The following is a 24,804-nucleotide window of genomic DNA, read 5'->3' as shown; positions in this document are numbered from 1 at the left end:
CTGCAACAAAGGCAGGAGGGTGGGGGTACGAGAGGGGAAACACCTTTAAAACGTAATTGGGTATTACCATCTTCAATATCATACCAATATATAGTGGGTGTAGTAAAAACAAGAATGGACCAGGACTAGAACATGATTAATTTTTAATTAATGAACTTTATTAAATGCAAAAGATAAAAACAAAGTCTCAGATTGACAGTCAAATTGGCAGATGACTAACTGTAGGAACCCCAGCAAAATGAAAGTCTCAATTACAGGGGAACATGATATAATTGGGTAAGGTATATGGCATACGAATAGTCACCCAATAACTGACCATTTGACCATGGACCATTATAAACCGTGCAGTCTACAGATACATATAGTAAACAGCATCTAATGCAAAGTGTAATAACTAGTAACAATCCTCACCCAAACACCAGACGCTTCGTCAAAGGCATTTGTGAAACACGAGTGGGGTATTTGGTGGGTGAACATAGTTACCACTTATTACACTTTGTATTAGATACGGTTTACTATATGTATCTGCCAGCTGCACGGTTTATAACGGTCCACTTACATATGGTCAGTTATTGGGTGACTATTTGTATACCATACGCAATTAATACATCATGTCCCTCTGTAATTGAGAATATTTTTTATATTACTGTGGTGGGTTCCTATAGTCACTCATCCAATTTGTCAGTGTCTAATTTGGGATTTTGATGTTTTTACCTATTTGAGTTTTATAAACTACATTCAATTTTAATCCATGTTATTCTAGTCCTGGCTCCTTCTGTTTTTGGGATTGTTATGGCCATCAGTGCCTTTTGGGACACCTTATTCCTACCTGGGTTTACAACTCTTTGGATTCATTTGCTAATATTAGACATCAAATTAGGAATCTAGTATAATTCTTTGGATTCACCACGTCATTCTCCCCATGCAGGGCACTGCAGCAGTATCCATGGTTACCACCAACAGTTAGCTAGTTACTAGTGGTTGTAACCATGGATACCTAAGCTGCTGCAATGCCCCGCACATGAGGAAAGACAAATAAAAACAACTATACTACATATCTAATTGGAGGTACTTGATTATTTCTATGATTATTCCTACTACATTTTGGGATAGGATCTTGGAGATAGGAATATCCCCTTTTACATCACTTTTGATACAACAGATCCTGGCCATCTTCAGAGATTGCCCAAGGCAGCAAACCAAGTGCCTTTTATCAAGGAGCCTCTATAGCCAAAAAGGATAGGACACTGTCCCCACAATATGTCCAATAACCATGTACTCAAGCTAGAAAGGAAATAGTGCTCTATAGCTTGATATTATCAGACCAAGCGGAAGAAGAGTATTTTACTCTAAAGGCCGGGAATAAATCCATGGCTGTGCCAATACTTTGTGTTCTGCATCATAAAAGGAAAGATGATATGAAGCTCAGTGTACTGTACCCCATTAATAAGCTTCTGGAAAGCAAGCCAGTGCCCTACACACCCCAAATCTATGCTCCCCAATCCCTGCACCATCAAAAGCCCATTCTATCAATGAACACAAGAGTTATGGTGACGCAAGAAAAGTACTTACCTAATGGGAGTCAGAAGATACTCGTGTATTTGGCACTAAAATTCATTTTTGTTTATTACAAGTATTGCTTCCCTGAACATTCAACTCCTCATATTTATTTAAGGGGAGATTTATACTTTTAGTTTAAAAGCTGTACATTTTTCTCTCCTACATATAATTTCTGCATTTTTTTCGTATCACTCACTTTCTTTGCAGATATAGGTGGGACAAAGGAAATTAGTGCCTGGTTTTCACTTTTTCATATAAAACCAAAGGATCATTAAAATGTAAGTTTTTTTTCTCGTCTATAACAATTTATGACAGCTATGTGACAGGGGTGGAGCTAGTAAGGGATTTGACAGTGACCATCTTACACGTTGTATCACAGGAGATGGGGGGGGGGGGGGGACATATGTATGTAAACACTACCAGATTTCCCCTGTAACTGGTATATTAGCCCCAGTTAAAGCAGAAATGCAGGCGACAGCCGCCTCCCGCAGCGGTACAATCATAGCTGCTGTGCAGTGACTGATCACTGCAGATTAGATCGCAGACCACCTGCATGTGTCTCAGCCAAGACGCTCAACAGGACACGAGATACAAACGTTCTTGTTACCCTACCAGAACGAGCTCACTGATTCTCACGTAGAGGTCGGCTACTGCCTCTGGTTAGTGCAGCTCTCCTCAAACTGACTAGCCCTGTGACCATACATTGGCTGCTGATAAGGAGCATGTGACCAGACCAATAGTACATGTCTAGTCACATGACCCACCAACCCACAGGGGCCACTGTATGACCAAGTGCTGGTCGGTGTAAGATGAAAGCTGCGCCAACAGACGGCAGCTGACCTACCCGAGAATACTCTGAGCTCGTTATCACACCAACTGAAAAGGTTACCGCTTTCTGAGCTCCTCGGCTGATATAGGACCACAGATGATAATGTTCAATATGAAGGGAATAAGTCAAAATGGCAAAAATATTTAGATTATGGATTGGCAGAGGAAACTGTCACAAAAAGGTGGTTAATTTAAGTTGTCGGTTTTGTTTAAATTACTAGATTTCCAATTTATGTCTAAATTTAGAGTAATTGTAGTTTCAATTTCATAAAATCAATATATTACAAAGTTTCCTATTTTCATGTGTAATATCTCATCAGGGAAATCTGCTTCATTCTCTACCAGAACTGATCACTCAATTTTTTTTTATTTCATGGGTAAAATGGGTATTTTTTTTTTTAAAGACAGGAGGAGCTCTGTCTAGCACCTCCCTTCTCTCCTCCCCTCTACATAGATTATTGTGTAGAGGGGAGAAAGAGGGGCAGACCGAGTGCCCTTTTTTCTCCCCTCTACATTGGAGATGACAGATGCTGATAACATTTGCTCTGTCAGGTAAACATCTGTCTTCAGTGACTACAGATTTTACCTGTGAATTGAGAATAAAATGATCAATGCTGGAATGAAAGGAAGTTCATTTCCACTTGTGCAATTGACTTCTGCAAAAGTCTTCCCACCACATCAAGAATGAAGTTCCATGGGCTCAAAGGGTGTACTTAAAAAGGGTGGGTCCCAAAAAAAAGAACCACCATATTTCAGACTATGAGATCTACTTCCACCCCCCAAATTTGGGGGAAAAATGGGAGCGAGTCTTATAGACCAAATGTAGCTTTCCCTTAGGTGAAGGGCAGCGGGAGGAGTCGGGCGAGACTGAGGGCCCTGGGCTGCGAGAAGGGTGTGTTCGGAGGTGCAACGCAGTGGGGCTATGATTCGAGTCCCATCACAGGTTGGTAGAAGGAGGGTGTTCGGCGGTGCAGGGCTCTGCCGACATTTTGTTAGAGCCAAGAGCCCTGCACTTACATGGTTTCAATGCGGTAGTCTCCAGTAAAAATGGTTGCTGGAGGCGGCGCATGTACAGATTGAGTTTTTGGCAATAAGATCTCTATCTGCGCATGCACCACTGCCTCCGGTGGCCATTTTCCCCAGAGACTGCTGCATTGAAACCATGCAAGAACAGGGGCTCCAGGCTTTCACAAATGCAGGCAGAGCCCCTGCACCACGGCCACAGATGGGACCAGCATCACACCTCCGGTCCACCACTGCTGCCGGCAAGCTGAACTCTGACCACGAGACTGACCCTCATTTGACGCATTCATTCAATTTTTTTCCCCTATTCTCCTCCTGAAAATTTGGGGAGAGTCTCATGGTTCAAAAAACACAGTATATATTTAATCTAAAATTAGACACCCCTCTACTTTTGCTTTTGAACAGAAAAAGGCACCACCACCCTCAGTTGCGTTACTCACTGGACAGCTGGCATCAACATTGGGTGGGAAGAACAGGCGATTTCTTCAGTGGTCGCCGGTTTCTCATTCTGTCGAATATAGAATCTGGCTTCGGACCGCACCACGGCACTGAAACTGCCCCAACTAAAGTCACCAACGACCTACTAACCGCCAAGTCAAAACAACACTACTCTGTCCTTCTCCTCCTGGACCTGTCATCTGCCTTTGACACCGTGGACCATTCCCTCTTACTACAGACTCATCTCTGGCATCACAGACTTGGCCCTATCCTGGATCTTCTTCATACCCAACAGGACATTGTGTCTCCCACTCACACACCACCTCCTCATCATGATTTCCCCCCTATCTGTCAGTGTCCCCCAAGGTTCAGTTCTAGGACCCCTGCTCTTCTCCATCTACACCTTCGGCCTGGGACAGCTCATAAGAGTCTCATGACTTTCATTATCACCTCTATGTTGATGACACACAGATCTACCTCTGTGAACCTGATGTCTCCTCCCTACTACTCAGAATCCCACAAAGTATATCCGCTATTTCATCTTTCTTTTCTGCCAGATTATGAAAACTTAATATGGATAAAACAGAATTCATTTTTCCACCTTCTCATTCATCTCCCCCATCTGAGCTATCGATCAAAGTTAACAGCTGCCAGTTCTCCCCAGTCCCCCAAGCTCGCTGCCTTGGGGTAACCCTGGACTCCAATCTCTCCTTCAGACCTCATATCCAAGCCCATTCCTCTTCCTGCCGACTCAAAAATATCTCCAGGATCCATACATTCAACCACAAATCTGCAAAAACAATACTGCATGCCCTCATCTCCCGTCTCAACTACTGCAGCCTCCTGCTCTGTGGGCTCCCTTCTAACACTCTCGCCCCCCTCCAATCCATCCTAAACGCTGCTGCCTGACTAATCCGCCCCCCAGCTATTCCCCCTGTCAATCCCTTCACTGGCTCCCCATTACCCAGAAACTCAAGTTCACAACCCTAACCATGGCATACAAAGCCATTCACAACCTGTCTCCTCCATATATCTGTGACCTAGTCTCCCGATACATACCTGCGTGTAACCTGCGATCCTCACAAGATCTCCTTCTCTACTCCCCTCTCATCTCCTCTTCCCACAATTGCATACAGGATTTCTCTCGTGCATCCCCCCCTACCCCAACATAGCCTCTCGCCTACCGTGGAAACCTTCAAAAGGAACCTGAAGACCCACCTCTTCCGACAAGCCTACAACCTGCAGTAACCACCGCTTGACCAGCTCTACCCTCATCTACTGTATCCTCACCCATCCCTTTTAGACTGAGCCCTCACGGGCAGGGTCCTCGCTCCTCCTGTACCAGTTACAGACTTGTATTGTTCAAAATTATTGTAATTGCTTTTGCCTTGTATACCCCTTTCACATGTGAAGCGCCATGGAATAATTGGCACTATAATAAAATCTAGGAATCCTTTTAGATGGAGGGAGAAGGCTTCAGCTGTATGACACCCTCCTGCCACACATTGATGCCAGCAGTCCGGCAGCAGGACACAGGGCCTTTGGCCAGACCTATGGAGCTGCATTCTTACTTATAGGAGATTTTCCCAATAAAGTCACAGATTAGTGTCAATTGATCTCACATCACTTCATCTTAATGACATGGCAGCTCTGACACTAGTTTATACAAGATTTATTAAAACATTATGAACACGCAAAATAAAAACTGCAAATTTCTGACAATAAAAACCACTAAGTAAAAATTATATTTGCCTGGGGCAAGGAATTGGGAGGGGGGCTGAGGAGATCTTCAGTAATTATGTGGGGGCAACATCCGATCATGAAGGTACAGAGAAATGACTGGCCAAGTGACACTTCAGCCGTTGACTTGAACAAAGCAAGTTCCACTTGTGAAAAAAGTTCAAGAAAAAAAAAAAAAAAAAGGCTCAAAACGGCACAATTTTAAGAGGTCGCAGGCTACGGTCTGTAAGCTTGAAGTGAACAGTTCCCAAAATATTTTCGTGTGAAAATTAGAGGAAAAAAAAACATAACAGCAGAGCTTTTCATCACGGAGCTCAAGACGGTCGGGAATAATGAGCTGGTTTGTGGGTATTTGAGAGGGTGGGTGCAATACGCTATAGATGGTCTAAGCAGATGCAAAATCATGATAACCGTAGCAGTCTGTGAAAAAGTCACCTACAAAAAGGGGGAGACAGCAGAGAGAAATAAAATTAGAATCCTCTGTAGATCGGCCATTGTGCCAGATAAATTATGTATTCATTTCTTTTAGATTTCTCTGCTCCTGTCTCCCCCCCACCACAAGAAAAGAAAAAGTCTTATGTGGGGGGCTCCTCCAGGGGGTCACAGGGGTATGGAGGAAAGCGCATTGCCTTTCTACATTGTGGGTGTGAGGAGAGATTTCTCACACTGTTAAACCAAAGCAGAGAAATGTAAAAAAAGGAACAAGAGGTTTGACAGAATTAACGCACATTATTACTGAATATGGCCCGCGCCTGCACATTGGAGAAGCAGTTGTGAAGAGGGCTGCACCAGTGTGAACATGATGCAGGCCACTAGCAATCACTGGTGGATGGACAAGCTACCATCTAGGACTGCTTCTGAGATGTGAAGGCAGACTGAGCCAACCTACACATAAGCTGCTCCTTATATGATTTCTGTAGCATTTGTAAGACATGGATATGGTGACAGGAGCTTCATATGTCACAGTATGGCGGTAGCATTTGCAGTGAAGCCATGTTGTGCCCTACAGAGGACAACGGGAACGGTCAAATGCAAACAAAGCCACCACCATAATGACGACATATCAGAAGGTTCTGCCAAAAAATGTCAAACCGTTCACAGTAAAAGCAGCTTATTTTTAGCCAGTTTTACACTTTGCATAAAGGGCAGAGTTTTAGTGCAGCCAAATATGCAAAGGGAAAACAGGAGGTTTAATCGAGTAGCCATAAAACATCCGGTGTAATAAAGTGCAGTAACGCGTCTACTTTCAGGACAAAACATAGGCTCTGAATGCCATGACAGAAGTGGCCTTTCCAGAAGGATTCCTGCCCTCTTGAATTTGAGGACTATATAGGGAGAAAAAAAATAAAAATAAAAATATCCTCTGGGATTGACAGGTACACAGGAGAGCCAGATCCTACTTTCTGCCAAGCTCATGAGTCAGTATGGGAAGTGTAAGGAGAGCTACTGAGAAACTTTCCCAATATGAAGAGCAGCAGGAAGAATAAACAAACCCCATACCATTGTTCACATGAAGCAGATGATTGGGACTCAGCATGGCATACAGTGGCAATGCCACTCACGCATCTTCACAGGAAAGTAAACATTTTGCACTAGGCATTAAAGATCTGCCGGTTTGGTATTCACAAGACACTTACTGTATCCGGCTGTTGCAGAAGTCTGATAGTTGTAGTTTCCGCCGTAACCGCCATAACCACCTGAAAATGACAGATTTTATATAGTAAGCAGTTGTCATCTGCAGACACATCACCAGCATAAGGTTATCTGAAGGTAGCCTCAATTACCTGAATTCATATAGCCATGATTGCCTCCGAAGCCACGTCCCCTTCCTCGTCCGCGATTCATCCCTCCTCTGCCTCGTCCGCGCATGCCCTGAGGTGGGGGCACTTCAGTGTACATCATGTTAAAGCCCTGGTTACGAGGGTGGTAAAAGAGTTTAGAAAGGAGCTATATTAACCCTATGCACAAAGCTTCCATTAAGCCTGTGCATCTTACCTTTCCTCCTCTGGGGCCGCCCCTGGGCATCATTGGGGGCCGCTTCTTCTTGGGAGCTTCGGGGTATGTATTGTAGTCAGGGAAGAGTTTGTCTAGAGCGGCCAGGGCAGCGTAGGCTTTGGCCACCTTCTTGTTGGAGCCGGATCCTTGGAATTTCGCGCTATCTACTTCTACCTTTAAACGAGAACAAAATTGGTTTAAAAAAAAAAAAAAAAAAAAAAAAAATGTATAGATGCCACTACAACAAGGCCTTGTGCAGCTAACCAATAGGTGTAAACAACCCTTTAGGGATGAAAATTTAAGAGACTATAAAAACAGGACTTCTTTAAATAAAAAGGTCTATCACAAGTGATCCTGTATTATATATGCACTCTGATTACCAAGTTAATAAATCCTACCTATTCTGCTAGTTATTCCTAGGCTATATTAGCCACCATGGCTGCAGTCCATGGTTCAACAAACAACTCAAGAAAAGTATTGTCAAATTCATATAATTATTGCTTTAAGTGAAAAACATGTAAATATATATTTTACATACACGATTTTCACTAGAAGCAACTAAAAGTTAATCCATAATCCATGTTATGTAGACATTCTATCCTTTATTAACCACCATAATTATACGCTTGTTACCTCCATGACAAATCGCTTGTCGTGGCTGCCTCCAGTCTCCGATATAAGCTCATACTTCAGACCACGTCTCTTTTCATTAAGCTCCATGACTGGATTCTTGCCATGCTTTGTGAGTATAGGTCCTTGCTGTTTCGCACTCTAAAAAAGCATCAGATACAGCTCAGCATCCAAACAGCAAAGCCTCAAGTAAAAGAGGCTTACAGCCATGACCCTCTTTACCTCGCTTTGGTCTGTAGGGGAAGCACCATCCCCCTGAGCAGAGTCATTCTGAGCCTGGGTCTGGACCACTGGCTTTTGCTCAGTCTCCTCAGATCCTTCCTCCTTTTCTTCAATCCCTGTAGGAAGTCCCATGTCTTGCAAAACCTTAAAGAAAAAAAAAAAAGAAAAGTTACTCGGGATGATTTACACCGGCCCACCCACGAGGTAGAAACAACTGCCCAGAGGCCTCAAGATGCCTGCACATACCTTCACCGCTACATGAAGCTTTGCAGTCTTCTTAGACGGCCCTGAAGCCTCAAAGTTCTTGTCGTCCACTTCCACAGACATGGTGAAGACGGGCGCGTGGACAGGGCCGGTTTGGGAGATGAGTTTGTACTGGAGGCCTGGCTTCAGCTGGTTGAGTCTCATCAGGGCATTCATGGCTTGTGGTGGCTCGCTCTTCTCGTCTGTACAGAAGGAAATGTTTACCTCAGCTTCTCACCACAATGCCCACCTCCCGGCATCGCTCCCTATGTCTGATGGACCACCATTTCCATCTGCTCTAACCATGAAACACTACAGGTTCTCCATATACACAACAGCCTAATCCTCATACAGATCCCCTTCAATGGATCAATCAGACATCTCTACAGAGCGATATGGTCTCTTCAGCAAAATACTACAGTGAACCACCACTTTTCATTACCTATATTAAAAAGGAAGGCCAATTGATTAAAGGCACACCCTCGTCTTAAAAGCTGCTGTATAACTGGGTTACAAGATCACCTGGGATTAGTGGGTGCATCTCAAGAGCTGGACACTGGTTTAATATTAAAATGAAGGTACTGTGGCAACCTTAGTTCTAGGGGGCTATGCATGTACATACCAATGAGATGCCCTTGCGTTCCAAGAAAAAAAAAGGCAATTTTATACTGTAAGCCTTCCAAGAAAAAGCTAATGTACTTCCTAGATCTTAATACTAAGCTTCCTGCTGGAGTGAGTGAGGTGTGGAGCTGAAATCTCCTGACCCGAGAGTTATAAGTTACATAACCGGTAGCACCCTGCCTAACACCCCTCAAATACCTTTCCGCTGAATCTTCTTTTTCTTCTTACTTGGCGATTTGTCCTCTCCGTCCTCCTCCATGGGTCGTTTCAGGGCTGGTATAACATAAGTGGTGCTGGGAGGAATCTGGACTGTAAAGTAAAGGATGAAATGAGGTCAATAAAAGATGATGGCAAAGCCTATTGAAAAGCAATGAAATTATGGGAGTCGTCTGCAGTTTAAGCCAAGGCCAAGTGGTATGGGACAACCTGCGGGCGAGTCTAGGCTGTAATTACTAGTTACATACCTGTGTAGTCAATGGTAGGCTCTGGTTTTAACTTTTTAGGCGCCTTTGATGGCAGAGAGTCCATCCCCAGAACTTTGTGCAATTGACCAAATGCTGAGAGTCTGAGCGCATGCTGTAGTGGAAGAGTAAGATGGATACAAGTGTTAATGACAAAGCAAAAAACTTCTGTAGGAAAACTCATCCTCCACTACAGTAGCCAAGGACTGATGCTCCAAAGAAAGCAGCCACCATACCTGAGCACTGTGGGTTATGTCCTCTCGTTGCTGTCTTTCTAGGTGTCCAAGAGCATCTGTAGATTCTTTTTCACAGGGATCGTGTAATCCAGGACCATCTGTAGACACAGGGTCATTTATGGGTTTGGTCACAATCATTTAAAATATGTGCTGTTCAGCAAGCATTGGGGGAAAAAAAAATATAAAACTAACCTGGCATCAATATTCCAGAGCTAAGGCATTCAAGGACCCTCCTGAAGGCTTCACCTGCACCCATTGGCCGGTTGGCTGTTCCAATAGCTTTTTCACAAAGCAACTCAAGAGGCTAAAATATAATGTTTATAAGAGTCAGGTTACATAAAACCTTGCTATTTAGCAAAACCAGTGTGGACAAAAATATTACATGCAGGCATTACAAAATCTAAGTGCGACACAATATATATATATATATATATATATATATATATATATATATATATATATATATATATATATATATATATATATATATATATATATATATATATATATATATATATATATATATATAATTTTAAGGGGAAGGCTTATTTTTATAGCAGGACCTGTAATACTTTGGCAGGGCCAAAAGATCAGAGCTGTCTCAGTTTTGGGCAGAGTCACTCCATTGCAGAGATTTTGTGGTAAAAATGACCTTGGCGTATCTTACAACATAAAGAGCTTAATCTTGAGGTGAGTCCCGGGAAAACTTCAGCTGACGTTGGAGCGACAACTCTGTTGTAGATGAACCCCATCAGGCATGCCAAGTCATAGCCTTAGACTTAAAAGGGAACCTGTCATGTCCTAGCTACCGCCCACACTGCCCCAATAGTGTTAATGATGCAATGTGCATCACTAACAAGCTTTTTTCATTAAAATTGTTGGTAATATGATTTTATAACCTTTGATACACTTAGTCCTACCAGCTTGTTTTCAGTCATAGGGGTGTGATTCTCACATTCAGTCAGGGGTGGGCGCAGCAATCAGTCACTGCTGGCGCCGCCCATGTATCTGAATATTGCTCCCGGCAAGCACTGATATTGTGGGGCGCAGGTGCATTTGTACATGTGTGGCCGTCTGCGCAGTGAGGCTGTGTAGTTCGCAGCTTCACTGCATGCGTTATGACGCTCTGTTCCCCATGCGTGTGCAGTTAAGCTGCGAGCTACACGGCCTCACTGGGCAGGAACATTGTGTGATTACCAACTTCACTGAGCACATGCTATATTTTCACGCATGTACAGCGAGTCTGTTTAGCTTGCAGCTTCACTGTGCAAGCGCAGGGAACAGATAGTCACAGCACATGCACAGTGAAGCTGGTAGTCACAGAGTCTCACTGTACAGGCGCTATTATTGTGGGGCATGTGCCGGGAGCAATATTCAAATACATGGGCAGCGCCAGCAGTGACTGAATGCGGCGCCCGGCCATGACTGAACGCGAGAATCACACCCCTATAACTGAATGAGCAGGTAGGATCTAAATATATTAAATGTTAAAAAATTATAGCTGCACCAATTTTAATGATAAAAAGCTTGTTAGTGATGCACATGGCATCACTAACACTATGGAGGCAGTGTAGGGGGTAGCTAGGATGTGACCGGTGCCCTTTAAGGTGGGCAGCATTATTATGTAGAGAAATTTGAATACAAAATGAGGACTCTGCAATGGTACTCTATTAGTTGTAACATTGAATAGAAAAGTTCTTGAGGCAGAGATTTTAACAGGATCAACTGAAGGTGATCTGGCATACAGAGATTTCCAAGCGATCTGCCCTGGGCAATTCGCTTTTTGAATTGGCGAACGACTAATAGTCTAAATTTTATTTTTGTTTCCCATAATGCCATTTACTAATTATCACGGCTATGGAGTCAGTCGTGGAGTCTGTGTCCATTTTGGTGGAGTCTGTATAAAATAGACCAACTCCTAAAATAAATAAATTGGGTACAGTAGTTCAATGCAGTTTGGGGAATATTTTTTTTCATAAGTATTTTGGAAGAGTATGAAACGTCCTATAAATGTCTGTCCTATTCCTGATCTAGGGGTCTAGACTTTTAGCTGAGATTAATCTGCACTACAGTAAATCTAGCACTTAAACATGAGCCGTGTATGAGGGAGTTGTGGAGTCAGGGACATTGAGGAGTTTGAGGTTTGGCTTACTGACTCCACAGCTGTTTATAAATTATGACAACTTTGTTGTTTATAGTGTAGAAATGCTGAAAGTAAATAGACATGGGTGATTGGAGTTAGTTTTTATTATGTAGAGCACTTTTTTAGCTTCCGAAACGTATTTGTTTTGGAACTCGGGCTGCTCGTATTCTCAAATAAGATTTCAGAAAGGCCAAATATGGCCTGAATGTTAGGACAGACAAGACATTTTGATCGCTTGTTACAGCGACAAAAACGCAAATTTGATTTTTAATTCTGTTTACGGCGTTAATGAATAGTGTTAAGTATTAATAGATTGAACTGTTTTGAATGCAGCAATACCACACTGTTATTTGTTTAATACGAGGAAAAGTGGAGGGCCATGAGATCTATAGATATATTAGAACTTTTTCCCCCTCACTTTTCTGTGTTTGTTAGTCCCTTTAGGGGATTTGAAGCAATTATCAGCTGATGGCCTGTGCTTTATAAAGCAGTACCACAGTATTGCTGCACATAGTAATAGTCAGTCTCCTTTAAGCCTGCCCACCCGGGTTACAAGGGAGCTCCAGAATGACAAACAAGGAGGTCTTCAGCAAAACCCCGGCTGTCTCCGCAATCCATCCGTGCCCTTCGATTGCACATGAAATTATGCTCCCCTAGGATATTGCACTGTTTAAGTTTAACAAGCAGGTCCTGCCTGTAATACAGGCTATCACCTGCTGGATATGGGCAGGGACCACCCCATTACACCCACTACAGACTTGCACCGTACATATTTAACTAAACATTAGGATACATACCCATCCTCTTAAAGGCTCCCAGGTTGGTACACGAGTGCACAAGTCTCTCAGCACACGGATTACAACGACGCAGGATTTAAGCCCATTTGCCCTAGCCTGGGACAAGGAAGATGCCGATTAGTATTCAAAGTTACACCAGCACAAGCCAGAAAAAATAAAAAAATAAAAATATATTAAAGACATATAGTGCTACTTTGTCAAGGGTAAATGTAAGCTATGTTTAAAAAAGGATAAGCCTTATGTATGTTACATTAGCAATTACGGTGTAGCTATGGTAGGATTACTCTTAGAACAAAGCAGCAACTAATATCTAAGCATTATGTATCCTTGTGATAAGGTGTAGTAGTGGTCACTGCGCTCCTGGATGGCTGCCCGTGAGGTGACAGGAGCCATTTCGGCACAGCTACTGCTCTGGTGTTTGCTTATATTATCGTCTAAAAAAAACAAACATGTGAGCTGCTTTACGTAAAAAAATAAATATACAAAAATAAAAAAAATGGCAAGTTACTACTTTTAAAGACAGAAATAATAAAATGCAAACCTGGAACCACTTGGCGTGTCGGAGTGACGCCAATGCAGCAAGGCATTTCTGCCTGTCCAGAACGTCCGGAGGATCGCTGATTGATAGCGTCTCTATTCATGGATAAGAAGACAAGGCACGGTTTGACCAAGGGGTTGTCTGTCAGGCGGACAGGGGATGAGGCAGCTTCCAGAGGGCAGTGGGGCTTCTCTGTACTACTGCTGACATAATACCCTATGACCTGCGCTAACAGAAGAGGAGTTCGGGCATCCCTCGTCTCCTGCTTTTCAACTATCTAATAACATGCCTAATGCAATAAAGCAGCAGTCTGCATATGATCGCAGCAAAAGCTAAAAAACACGACTGAAAATCACAGAGAATCATAAGAGCAAAGTCAAATCTGAGTTTTTCACACGACACATTTGCAGTTTAGTTTGGTGCTGAAAAGGCAACAATGTCAGAATGCTGCTTTAAAGCAAAGAGAGGGATAGATCAAGAACATAAGAGATTAAAAAATAATGATTTCGGCTGCTGGCTGACTGCAGGAACTAAATTAAACCTTCCACCCAGCTCGACTGCCCTGGCCACAGCCCATGACAGAGAGAGTCCTGTTGGTCAAAGGTCCAGCGTCCCTAAAAATCGACAAACTAGAAGTCTTGATACGTGATCACATGTCAGAACCAAATAGCAACATATCAGAAGAACAACAACATGTCGGAAGCCGTCTGTGCTGCAGCAAGACCATGTCACAACACCAGGGTTTAGATAAGGCTCGCCCATTTACTGGCAACGTCTTCATATAGGACCCATACATTATTTTCTCTTTCTAACTTTAGCAAAAATGAAAAAACCTGCTGGAATTAAACACCCCAAGTAGTTTCTCCAGCTAAAGAGACTCCTTTGGGTATTCTTGCAGCAACACACACGGCCTGTATATATATAAAAAAAAAAAAAAAAAACCACATGCAACAACTAGAAATACATCCTCAACTACAGCATCAACCGGGCATACAGATCATAAATTAAGGCAGGCCCCGTCACCACTGTATGTGGATATTACAGTCTCTGGCAGAGGGCGCCACCAAGTTACAACACACTTACAGCAAGGCCCAGAAGAGGGGGGGGGTTATTACAGTATAGATGCTGATCAGCTAATGCTGTTATAAATCAATCAGGTGCAATCAAAACGGATTATGTGGGAGGGTAAAACACGTTACATGGGTCTGTAGAGGTGAGAGGAGGATGGGCTTGACAGGAAAGGAAGGGTGTGGGGTTGGGAGGGGGATAAGTGTTGGGTTACAGCCATTTCTCTACCATTCGTACCTCCTGCACTCAGCTTCTCCACCTCCTCACGGACCAGAGTGGACGTCAGGCGGATGTTGAGCGTCAGCTGCGGCTCCTTGGTGTTCTTTATGACAATAGAAGCCTCTCGGATGTTGGGTAGAACGTCATATTTCTCCTCAGAAACCGTCTAGAAGTATATAAGACCACAGATCAGCCCCCCCCGATCTTCAGCGGAGATAAAGGACTTACGTTTCCAAGGACACAATAGACTGGCTTACAGCAAACTGCACAACAAGGTTGTCCGCGACTTTCTTCAGGAGAGAGATGGTGGGCTTGTCCTTGCATAGGAGAACCAGTTCCAGATCGAGATCCCCCTTCAAGAGTAGGCCTTTGGCAACAAGTCCTACCCTCATCACACCGCGAAGAGTCCTCGTGGAGTTCTCAGCAGCTTTAGATTCATTGCTGGGGGAAGGGGAAATAAGTTTAATGATAAAATATATATGACCACAACTGATCCTGCTTTGGTCAGAAGATACACAGTGGGAGAGGATATTTACCCTTCCTTGCCCTCTTCTGTAGGTTCCTCAGCGACGACAGGTTCTGGCTGGACAGATTCGCCAGTGTTCACCTTTTCTTGCTGGTCGATCCAGTCTGACACAGCCTTCAGAGCCCTCTCGGTGTGAGACACCATGTTCTGGACCGCCTCCAGCTCCTCTTGGGTTGGATACACCACAGAGTGCTTGGCCATGACATGGCGGTCATCATTCATAAAGATGCGCATGGGACGCTGGAAGTGTGGAGGCGAGAAGTTAGGAGCACATCCCGGGTGTTACAGATCCTTACCACAAGTCGCTGCCGTGTATGACCACTTACCATAGTGGCAGCCTTTGTAGATGGGAAAGATGAGATTACAGGATCCTTAACAGGGGGGTTCACAGATCTGAAATGATCAAATGCAATCTCTAAATAGGAGCAGGGAAAGATCCATTTATTATACTTCCATAGGGATTGTTCTAGCCGCCAAGCGAGTTATGCACTATAAGGCCATGTTCACACTAGCATTGGGTTTTTTCTGCATTTTTTATGCAGTTCTTCAGCTGTGTTTTACAGTACCAGCAAAGTCAGAGATTTCAGAAATCTCATGCACACAGCTTGTTTTTTCATACTTTGTGTTTTCTGCACAATAGAGCATGTCACTTACATTGCTTTCAATAGATTTAAAAAGCGCTGAGTGATGCAAAAAATTCCTGAAAAAGCAGAACGTTTTACTGCTTTTTTTCACTAAACAAGCAAGTACTGCCGTATGTGCAACACGTTTATTTTTGGTATTTTCCCCAAGTTCACCAACTTGTTTTGTTCACTTGAGATGGCAGTTTGGATTACTACAGTTTAATTAAATTAGCTATGTGTACAAAGTAAGCATTGGCCGACCAAGGTGTCAGATTGAACAATACCGTGGTCGACCAAGGTGTGAAATTTGTCTGCCATTGAGTTGTCAGGCATTGTTCAAAGTGTGAAAGTAAACATTGCCCTACAAACTAAATGCACTGCCAAGTAAGTAAATTACTACATTTGCAATGAGTATTTTTCATGAACATGCCTTGCATTGGTGACCTGTTTACATGCTTCCGTGGTGGACGCAAAGCTGAACTTTGGGATCCTGAAACACCAAAGATGCAGCAAAAAAAAAAAAAAAATGTTGCAAGAAAATCCTGAGTTTGACACTGCTTCTTTGCTGCAGAAAAAAAAAAAAGTTGAAAATATATCTAGTGTGAACAAAGCCTTAGTCAGCACCACAATGTCAGGCAATAGAGGGACTGTACAAGGCTTCAATTTATTTGGTTAAAGATACTATTAACAATCAACCTGCATAATAGGTGGCACATAAGATAGTCAGATACATTTCAACCCAATGACAATTTGGAAACTGGCAGCAGAACCCCTCTGACCAACAACTGTTCAGCAGCCTAGCAATGCACCACTGCCGCTGTATGTCTAAGAGGTGACGTCTTTGTTCTGAAACATTTGTTACTATGCGGTAATCCATTGGTGTACACACACACACTTCACAGCTGCTATGACCTCCAGAGCTGTCTGCGCCAGTAAAAATAATACCCTACTAGAATATAAGGTGATTACCAGGATCGGACGCATTTATCTGTAGGACGATCATGAAGGTGAAGAAATTAATCTACTCACTGGGGAGCCAGACAAGATGAGCAGCCAGGGACAGGCAAAGCGCTGGGGCCGGGCTGATGTGCAGGGTCTTATAGACCCCCCTGTTCACACAGCCTCCATACTGCAGTGCACACTGCAGGGGAGAGATACCAGGACAGGACACTGTCAAGGTCTGTTCATCCTCACTAACCTCACAGAACAAGGGCCGTGACATTCAGATTATACAACACCCCATCAGCAAGTAAAAGGAAAAAACTGCAGGGATTTAGGGCAAGACCGGACTCTACATATCTGCAGCACAAAATTCCTGTCCCCCCACCACTAAACACGTACGCACAGCTGAACGGTCTATACACAGAATAAAGCAGCTGCCAGACTATAACTGCCCATCTCACAGGAACAGAACAATTGGGCAAGATATAACAGTATACCCAACCCCTGCTTTCCCCAACATTGATGGGGCACAACTCATACTCCTATGACCTACCTGATCACAGGATCAGTTGCGAATCAAACTGCGGTACAGTGTATGGATCCCAAAAAGAGAGGGGGGGGTAATAGAGGACCATGTATTTTTGAGCAAGCCACTTTGTGCAGGGATCAGTAGCCATGCCCCTTTCACATTCTCAAGCTGGTAACAAAAATTGATGTAAATTATAGAATAAGTATGCCAGCTCAGATCGCTGTCTGTACAACTGAGGATACCCCCCCCCCCAATAGGCACCAAGTTAGGTGGCACATGACTACACTAAAGCAGAGATTAAGGTGGGAGAATAAAACAATTGTTTCCATGCAAGTGTGCCCCATCTTTTGCTGCCTGGTCTAGCCCCCAGGATGTGTAATGTGCAGATTCGTGTGCTTTCTAATACAAATGAAGAGGGTTATAATCAGCACCAACTCCATGGACAATTGGCTTTTTTTGTGGCAGGAGCCAACCCTATGCAAGTGTTTAGAGCAATAGGTCTCAGCCCTTAGTGGTTGAGGGGGCAGTCCATAGAAGATGTGGTCAGCTTACTACAAAGTTGGAAGTTATGACTCACAAGAACTGCACGTGTTACAAGTGAGTTTTGCTGTAGAGGACGCCCCAGGCATTACACAGCGATCAGACGCTTAGGGGCAGATTCACTAGTGAGGAAGCTGCTGCTGGTGGAGTAAGGTGCGCCTCCCCATCCACACCTGGGCAGCCCAGATGCTTTTTTTATACTCCGTAAGAGCCTCTTTATATGGTGCCCATTACTGCAGATCAGGACTGGTGAACACATCGGCTGAATAAGTCCCTTAAAGATTGCTAGCAAAAAAAAAAAAACTGCCAATTATATCACAAGTGTTTGTCAAGTATTCGTTTCCAGCTCGTCTTCTGACCCACAGAACTAGACATTAGACAGCAGCTCAGCAGGGGGTTGTGTGTAGACTGGAGTCACTTACACTGTGTAAGTCTATGGAGCCTCAGTTACATTGATGAGGAGAAGCGATCACATGACCCAGAAAGACCAGCGATGCTGGTAAGCAGACAATGGCGACGGCTAAGTATGCCAGTACAACTACAGTAAGTTGCTGACATTAAAGGGCTTGTCCGCTACCCAGACAGCCCCTTCTTGAACTAAAGGCTTTGCCCAGATAAAAAAAAAAAAGCTTATACTCACCTCCCGTGCTGGTGCCGTTCCGGCAGTGTCAGCACTCGCGGTCCCGGGGCTGCCGTGCGGTTGTTTTGACACATGACCCCTGCACCCAATCAGCGTTGGAGTCAGTGTCTTGGCCTTTGGACAAAACAAACATGAAGGCTACGACTGCTCCAACTTCCTTCTCATGTTCAATTCAACAGGAGGCCCTTGGCGTCACAACAAGCGTACAGGAGCTCTGGAAGAGCGAGTGCCGACATCAAAGGAGCAGCGCCTTCACAGGTTGAAAGTATAGGCTTTTATTTTAGCAGGGGCACGACAAGGAGCTGTTCAAGTAGTGGACAACCCATTTCAGGCATCACTCCAGCGGGTTTCTTATTGCACCACTGGAGTGTCGCTTTAAATGCAATTCCCCTGCCGCACCTTCATCCTTTCCCAGTATCACTCCCGTCAGCATCAGGCGAGAAGTGACCTGCCGGCAGCTCCAGTGTTTCAGGAAGGTCGCTTTTCAATACATCTCCATGAGACCCTGGTTCTGGCTCCAAGACTGGCACTGCGCTTGTGACATAACTTCTAACTTCCAGCCAGTCAGACGTTATGGGTACAAGATGGCACCGCAGGACCAGAGCGGCATCGGCAAAAGGTGAAGCCACCGGAAGGCAAGTATATGAACGGGGGCAGGGGACTTACATGGAAAACGCCACTCCAGAGCTGAAAAAAACCTGCTGGAGTGGTGCTTTAAAGAGGTTGTCCACTACTTTTCACTGATATGTAACCAAAGTCTGACAAATTGGGGGCTGGCATGCCTGCCGATCAGCGGTTCTCGACCGGAAAGGCTTGATTGCAGAGCTGCTCCTACCTCTAATAGTGGCCACATCAGGGTACTACACTTCCGCCCTGCATAGAATTGATTAGGAGGCAGATGTGCAGTACCAGCCGCTACCACTATCAGAAGACTGCGCAGCTCCGCAATCCAACCGATGACACAGCTAATCAGTGGGGGTGCCTAGTGTGTGACCCCGGCCGATTGGACACTGATAACCCATCAATAAAAAGTAGCAGACAACCCCTTTAATGAATTATCAATTAACATTTTTGCTGGGGGCACATCTTTGAAGGACCAGTCCCAATATAGCAAGTACAGCGCTTTGTTTTCTCTGCCACAGTCGGAGCGGAAGAGGAGGAGCACGGAGGGGGGGGGGTCTCTTCAGCTCAATCCAAGCCCAGAGGGTCAGGATCAGAGGTCGGACCCCCAGCAATCAGTACAACTTAACCCCCGTCACAATACAGACTATACCTGGTCCAACCATCTTACACAGGATTCTCATCTCACTATATTCGACTGCTGAAAACCCAGAAAAATAGGTGATTGGGCACCCAACATGGCGACTGTTCCACACAACGGACACCGCGGCCCCCCTGTACGTGGGGAAGGAGGGCAGCTCATCAGCTCCTTCATTGACTATAGAACCGCCAGACAGTGCAACCCTATAGACAATGAAGAGCAGCGCCTCCTCCCATCCCATGGACACAGTCAGGAATAAACCCTCCGACCACAACACAGGTGTAGCCCACCGCTTTCTTGGCAGGGGGAGACGGATCTGTGGACGTTCCCTGCCCAAGATGCGGTGATACCCCACCTCTGACACTGGTGATGACTGCAGTGCTGGGACATCACCACAAGAGGCTCAATCCCTCCACTTAATTACTATATGAGGGGACCATTTATTGCACCAGTAGTCAGGTGATTGACTGCTGCGTAATATTGACCACTGCAGACAATCCCAGAGCTCTGATGTAGAATTAACAAGTCGTCGATCTCTGTGATTGACTGCAGCAATCAATGGACCCAGGAAAAAAAAAAAAATTTTTATTTTCTTTAGTGTGGGGGAGAGGGGCTGCAGACCCAGAAAGATAGTGGAGGCACAAAGGCCTTTCGAAAAAAAAAAATAATAATAAATTGCATTAATACAACCCTCCCCCCCCCCCCCCAGGTTGTGGAGACAGGCAGGGATCATTACTATTAATAACTGCAGTGGGAGATGGGGAAAGAAAATTGGTGTGCCCCTTTAAGAGCTCGCACAAAAGAGCCGCACGTGTGAACAGGAAGCTAATGAGACAAAGCCCCTGCCAGACTGGGCCGGAAACCCCGCACCGCCACCCCCTTCCCCCTCAGCCAGTCTACAGATAAAAACAGATTATAAGTGGTTAAATATACCAGAGCACGGAGAGAACACCGTGATTAAACCGGCACCGGTGATAACAATGCCGGCGGAACAAAACAAAATGGCGCCGATCCCCTCACAAGAGAAAATGGCGGCAGCCATTTTATAAGCATTTTTCTTTCTCTCTGGAAGCCTGACTACACACACTGCTCCCTCATGTAGAACACGCTGATAGTTACCTCAGGAATTCGTGAATTACCGTCAGAAAATACCGGAACAACAGCTCCGACTTACCCGGCGATGTGCGGCCTGACTGCGCAGCTAAACGGTCGGTGGAAGGAGGCGGAGCTGAAGCGTGATTGGCCAATCCCACTCACGTGACACCAGCGACTGGCGCGAAAGAATGGAAGCGCCCGGCAATGTGGGTTAGACCGAAAGCGGCAGACTGCAAGTGCATATATAGTACAGGGTCAGGCCACCGCCCCCTCAGCGATGACGTCGGCAAATTCTATTGGTAGGTAAGAAATCACAGTCGAGGCGTGCAACGCATGGAGGATCGTGATTGGCTGAGAGGATTAGTGATGCTGCTGCCAAGATGGCGGCGTATAATCACGATGTGCGGCTGAGAGAACAATGGAGGCTCCCACAGTGATCGCTGAGGATTTACTGAATTCTCAACGGAAAAAGCTGTGTTATGTGGGATATGTGTGAGAAATCAGAAAACACAATAAATTAGGTCAAAAATGGCTTTTGTTTGGATGATTTGTATTAGACTGAATGGTCTTCCCACCTCTTCTCCTGCTCCCTCTTCCACTGCTTACAATCTGGCTTCCGACCGCACCACTCCACTGAAACTGCCCTGACCAAAGTCACCAACGACCTACTAACCGCCAAATCCAAGCGACTCTACACTGTCCTCCTCCTCCTGGACCTGTCATCTGCCTTCCACACAGTGGACCATTCCCTCTTACTACAGACTCTCTCATCTCTCGGCATCACAGACTTGACCCTATCATGGATCTCCTCATACCTAACAGACAGGACATTCAGTGTCTCCCACTCACACACCACCTCCTCACCTCACCCCCTATCTGTCGGTGTCCCCCAAGGTTCAGTGCTAGGACCCCTGCTCTACTCCATCTACACCTTAGGCCTGGGACAGCTCATAGAGTCTCATGGTTTTCATTATCACCTCTATGCTGATGACACACAGATCTACTTCTCTGGACCTGATATCTCCTCCCTACTAACCAAAATCCCACAATGTCTGTCCGCTATCACATCTTTCTTCTCTGCTAGATTTCTAAAACTTAACATGGACAAAACAGAATTCATAATCTTTCCACCATCTCATTCAACCCCCCCATCTGAGCTATCATTCAACGTCAATGGCTGCCCACTCTCCCAGTCCCACAAGCTCTGGACTCTAATTTCTCCTTCAAACCACATATCCAAGCCCTTTCCACTTGCTGCCGACTCCAACTCAAAAATATCTCCTGGATTCGCACATTCCTCAAACATGAATCTGCAAAAACACTAGTGCACGCCCTCATCATCTCCCGCCTGGACTACTGCAACCTCCTGCTCTGTGGCCTCCCCTCTAACACTCTCTTACCCCTCAAATCTATCCTAAACTCTGCTGTCCGACTAATCCACCTGTCCCCCCGCTATTCTCCGGTCTCTCCTCTGTCAATCTCTTCACTGGCTCCCCGTTACCCAGAGACTCCAGTTCAAAACCCTAACCACAGCATACAAAGCCATCCACAAACTGTCTCCTCCATATATCTGTGACCTAGTCTCCCGGTACATACCCACATGCAACCTCTGATTCTCACAAGATCGCCTTCTCTAGTCCCTTCTTATCTCCTCTTCCCACAATCACATACAAGATTTCTCCTGTGCATTCCCCTACTCTGGAACTCTCTACCCCAACATAACAGACTGTCTCCTACCATGGAAGCCTTCAAAAGGAGCCTGAAGACCCACCTCTTCTGACAACCCTACAACCTGCAGTAACCCTCGCTCGACCGTAACGCTGCACGACCAGCTCTACCCTCACCTACTGTATCCTCACCCATCCCTTGTAGACTGTGAGCCCTCGCGGGCAGGGTCCTCGCTCCTCCTGTACCAGCCGCCGTCACGTTTTGTTCAAGATTATTGCAATTATTTTTGTATGTATACCCCTTTCACATGTAAAGCGCCATGTAATAAATGGCGCTGTAATAATTAGACAATGGATTACACTGTGATTGTAGCATTACAAGTCCCAGTATGTTCTTTTTTTAATTATTATAAAGGAAAAACACTAAGATCTCCACAAGAGCAAAATCTCTGGGGGTTGTCACCCACAACATACATTCTTCGTTACTAAGCAACAGCTTTGACCCCTGTACCTTCCATTTTTGCGCTTCCATTTTTACCCCCCTTTCCTATATGCGTCTGAGGACTCTTTTTTTGTAGCTTTGGATGACACCATTCATTTTACAATATAATATACAGAAAAAAGGGGAAAAAATCGTCAGTGCGGCGAAATGGTGAAAAAAACTGGAATTCCGCCATTTTTTTTTTATTAATTTTGAATAGGGGATGATATGCAGCTCCCTGCCGCGGCCAATATACAGCTGAGCTGTGCTGTACAGTTCTGCAGCTGAGCACATCTGGTTACTGCCAACAGTGGCGGAACGACCGCGGTCTGTTGTAGAGGTCACAACCAGGCCCGAGCGGGTGTGGGGCCGTCCGACGCCAACACAAACTTCAACTGGATGTACTTCCTCAGGCGCACATTCAGCTGAAGTGTAATGTGGCGCAGAGACCCGTCTGGTCCGTGCACGGCAATACACACTGCCGGCCAATCAGAGGCCAGCAGCTGATTGGGGCGCCAGGGTCGCATGTCATAACAACAACATGGGAGTCCCGGGACCGTGAGTGCTGACACCGCTGGAACAGCGCCAGCACGGGAGGTGAATATAAGCTTTTTTATTTTATCAGGGCCAAACATTTAGATCAAGAAGGGGTTGTCCTAGTAGTGGACAACCCCTTTAAAGAACAGCGGCAGTATGAGTGACATATATACCAGAATGGGGGATATATATACCAGGATGGGGGATATATATACCAAGATGAGGGATATATACCAGGATGGACGACATATATATATATATATATATATATATATATATATATATATATATGCCAGGATGAGGGACATATATACCAGGGTGGGGAATTTATATTCAAGAAAGAGAGTGATGGGGTGCTACGCCAGATGATCTGGCCTCCACAGTCACCAGACCTGAACCCAATCGAGATGGTTTGGGGTGAGCTGGACCGCAGAGTGAAGGCAAAAGGGCCAACAAGTGCTAAGCATCTCTGGGAACTCCTTCAAGATTGTTGGAAGACCATTTCCGGTGACTACCTCTTGAAGCTCATCAAGAGAATGCCAAGAGTGTGCAAAGCAGTCATCAAAGCAAAAGGTGGCTACTTTGAAGAACCTAGAATATAAGACATGTTTTCAGTTGGTTCACACTTTTTTTGTTAAGTATATAATTCCACATGTGTTAATTCATAGTTTTGATGCCTTCAGTGTGAATGTACAATTTTCAAAGTCAAGAAAATACAGAAAAATCTTTAAATGAGGTGTGTCCAAACTTTTGGTCTGTACTGTATACCAAGATGGGGGATATATACCAGGATGGGGGATATATATACCAGGATGAGAACATATATACCTGGATGGAGGATTTATTTTTCCTCTGTATACCAGGATGGGGCCAGGATGAGGGGCATATATACCAGGATGGAGGACATGGATATATATACCAGGATGGAGGTCATATATACTAGGATGGGCCCAGGATGGGGGACATATATACTAGGAAGGAGCCCAAGATGGGGGACATTACTACATAATGGGGGAGGGTGTGCAACTCGTATGTCCTTATAGGATTTAGAATGCTACAAGGGCCCATACATCTGACCAACATGCGGGGGGCCCAGGTCCAAATTTTACACCAGGGCCATTGGACTCCTGTGACGCCACTGACTGGCAGCACATGATTGATATAAAAGTAAATATAGGCCATCAATATAAAAGTAATTGAT

General features: G+C 44.8%; 1 protein-coding gene across 2 annotated transcripts in view; it reads right to left on the bottom strand.

Annotated features, from left to right (window-relative positions):
* Positions 1–21,164, bottom strand: part of ILF3 (interleukin enhancer binding factor 3) — a 28,954-nt gene extending 7,790 nt beyond the window's left edge. Inside the window, exons 1-18 of one of the 2 annotated variants that reach the window (XM_073654190.1) lie at positions 20,998–21,163; positions 15,615–15,681; positions 15,299–15,528; positions 15,020–15,203; positions 14,781–14,928; positions 13,479–13,570; positions 12,938–13,033; positions 10,190–10,301; positions 9,998–10,095; positions 9,765–9,876; positions 9,499–9,609; positions 8,683–8,882; positions 8,437–8,580; positions 8,218–8,355; positions 7,585–7,758; positions 7,374–7,500; positions 7,227–7,286; positions 5,506–6,024 (exon numbers count right to left, since the gene is read on the bottom strand). In XM_073654190.1, coding sequence (XP_073510291.1) covers positions 5,975–6,024; positions 7,227–7,286; positions 7,374–7,500; positions 7,585–7,758; positions 8,218–8,355; positions 8,437–8,580; positions 8,683–8,882; positions 9,499–9,609; positions 9,765–9,876; positions 9,998–10,095; positions 10,190–10,301; positions 12,938–13,033; positions 13,479–13,570; positions 14,781–14,928; positions 15,020–15,203; positions 15,299–15,528; positions 15,615–15,617 — 2,079 coding nt within the window. In that variant the 5' untranslated portion in view covers positions 15,618–15,681; positions 20,998–21,163 and the 3' untranslated portion in view covers positions 5,506–5,974. Of the gene's footprint in view, positions 1–5,505; positions 6,025–7,226; positions 7,287–7,373; positions 7,501–7,584; positions 7,759–8,217; positions 8,356–8,436; positions 8,581–8,682; positions 8,883–9,498; positions 9,610–9,764; positions 9,877–9,997; positions 10,096–10,189; positions 10,302–12,937; positions 13,034–13,478; positions 13,571–14,780; positions 14,929–15,019; positions 15,204–15,298; positions 15,529–15,614; positions 15,682–20,997 lie in introns of those variants that run through there. The other variant, XM_073654189.1, reaches the window with a different exon arrangement.
* Positions 21,165–24,804: the final 3,640 nt, after the last annotated feature.

This window comes from Phyllobates terribilis, unplaced genomic scaffold (genome assembly GCF_046119375.1).
Source record: "Phyllobates terribilis strain yellow unplaced genomic scaffold, ASM4611937v1 Scaffold_11__3_contigs__length_659146591, whole genome shotgun sequence".
Classification (NCBI taxonomy): domain Eukaryota; kingdom Metazoa; phylum Chordata; class Amphibia; order Anura; family Dendrobatidae; genus Phyllobates; species Phyllobates terribilis.
This window is presented reverse-complemented; position numbering and strand designations above follow the sequence as displayed.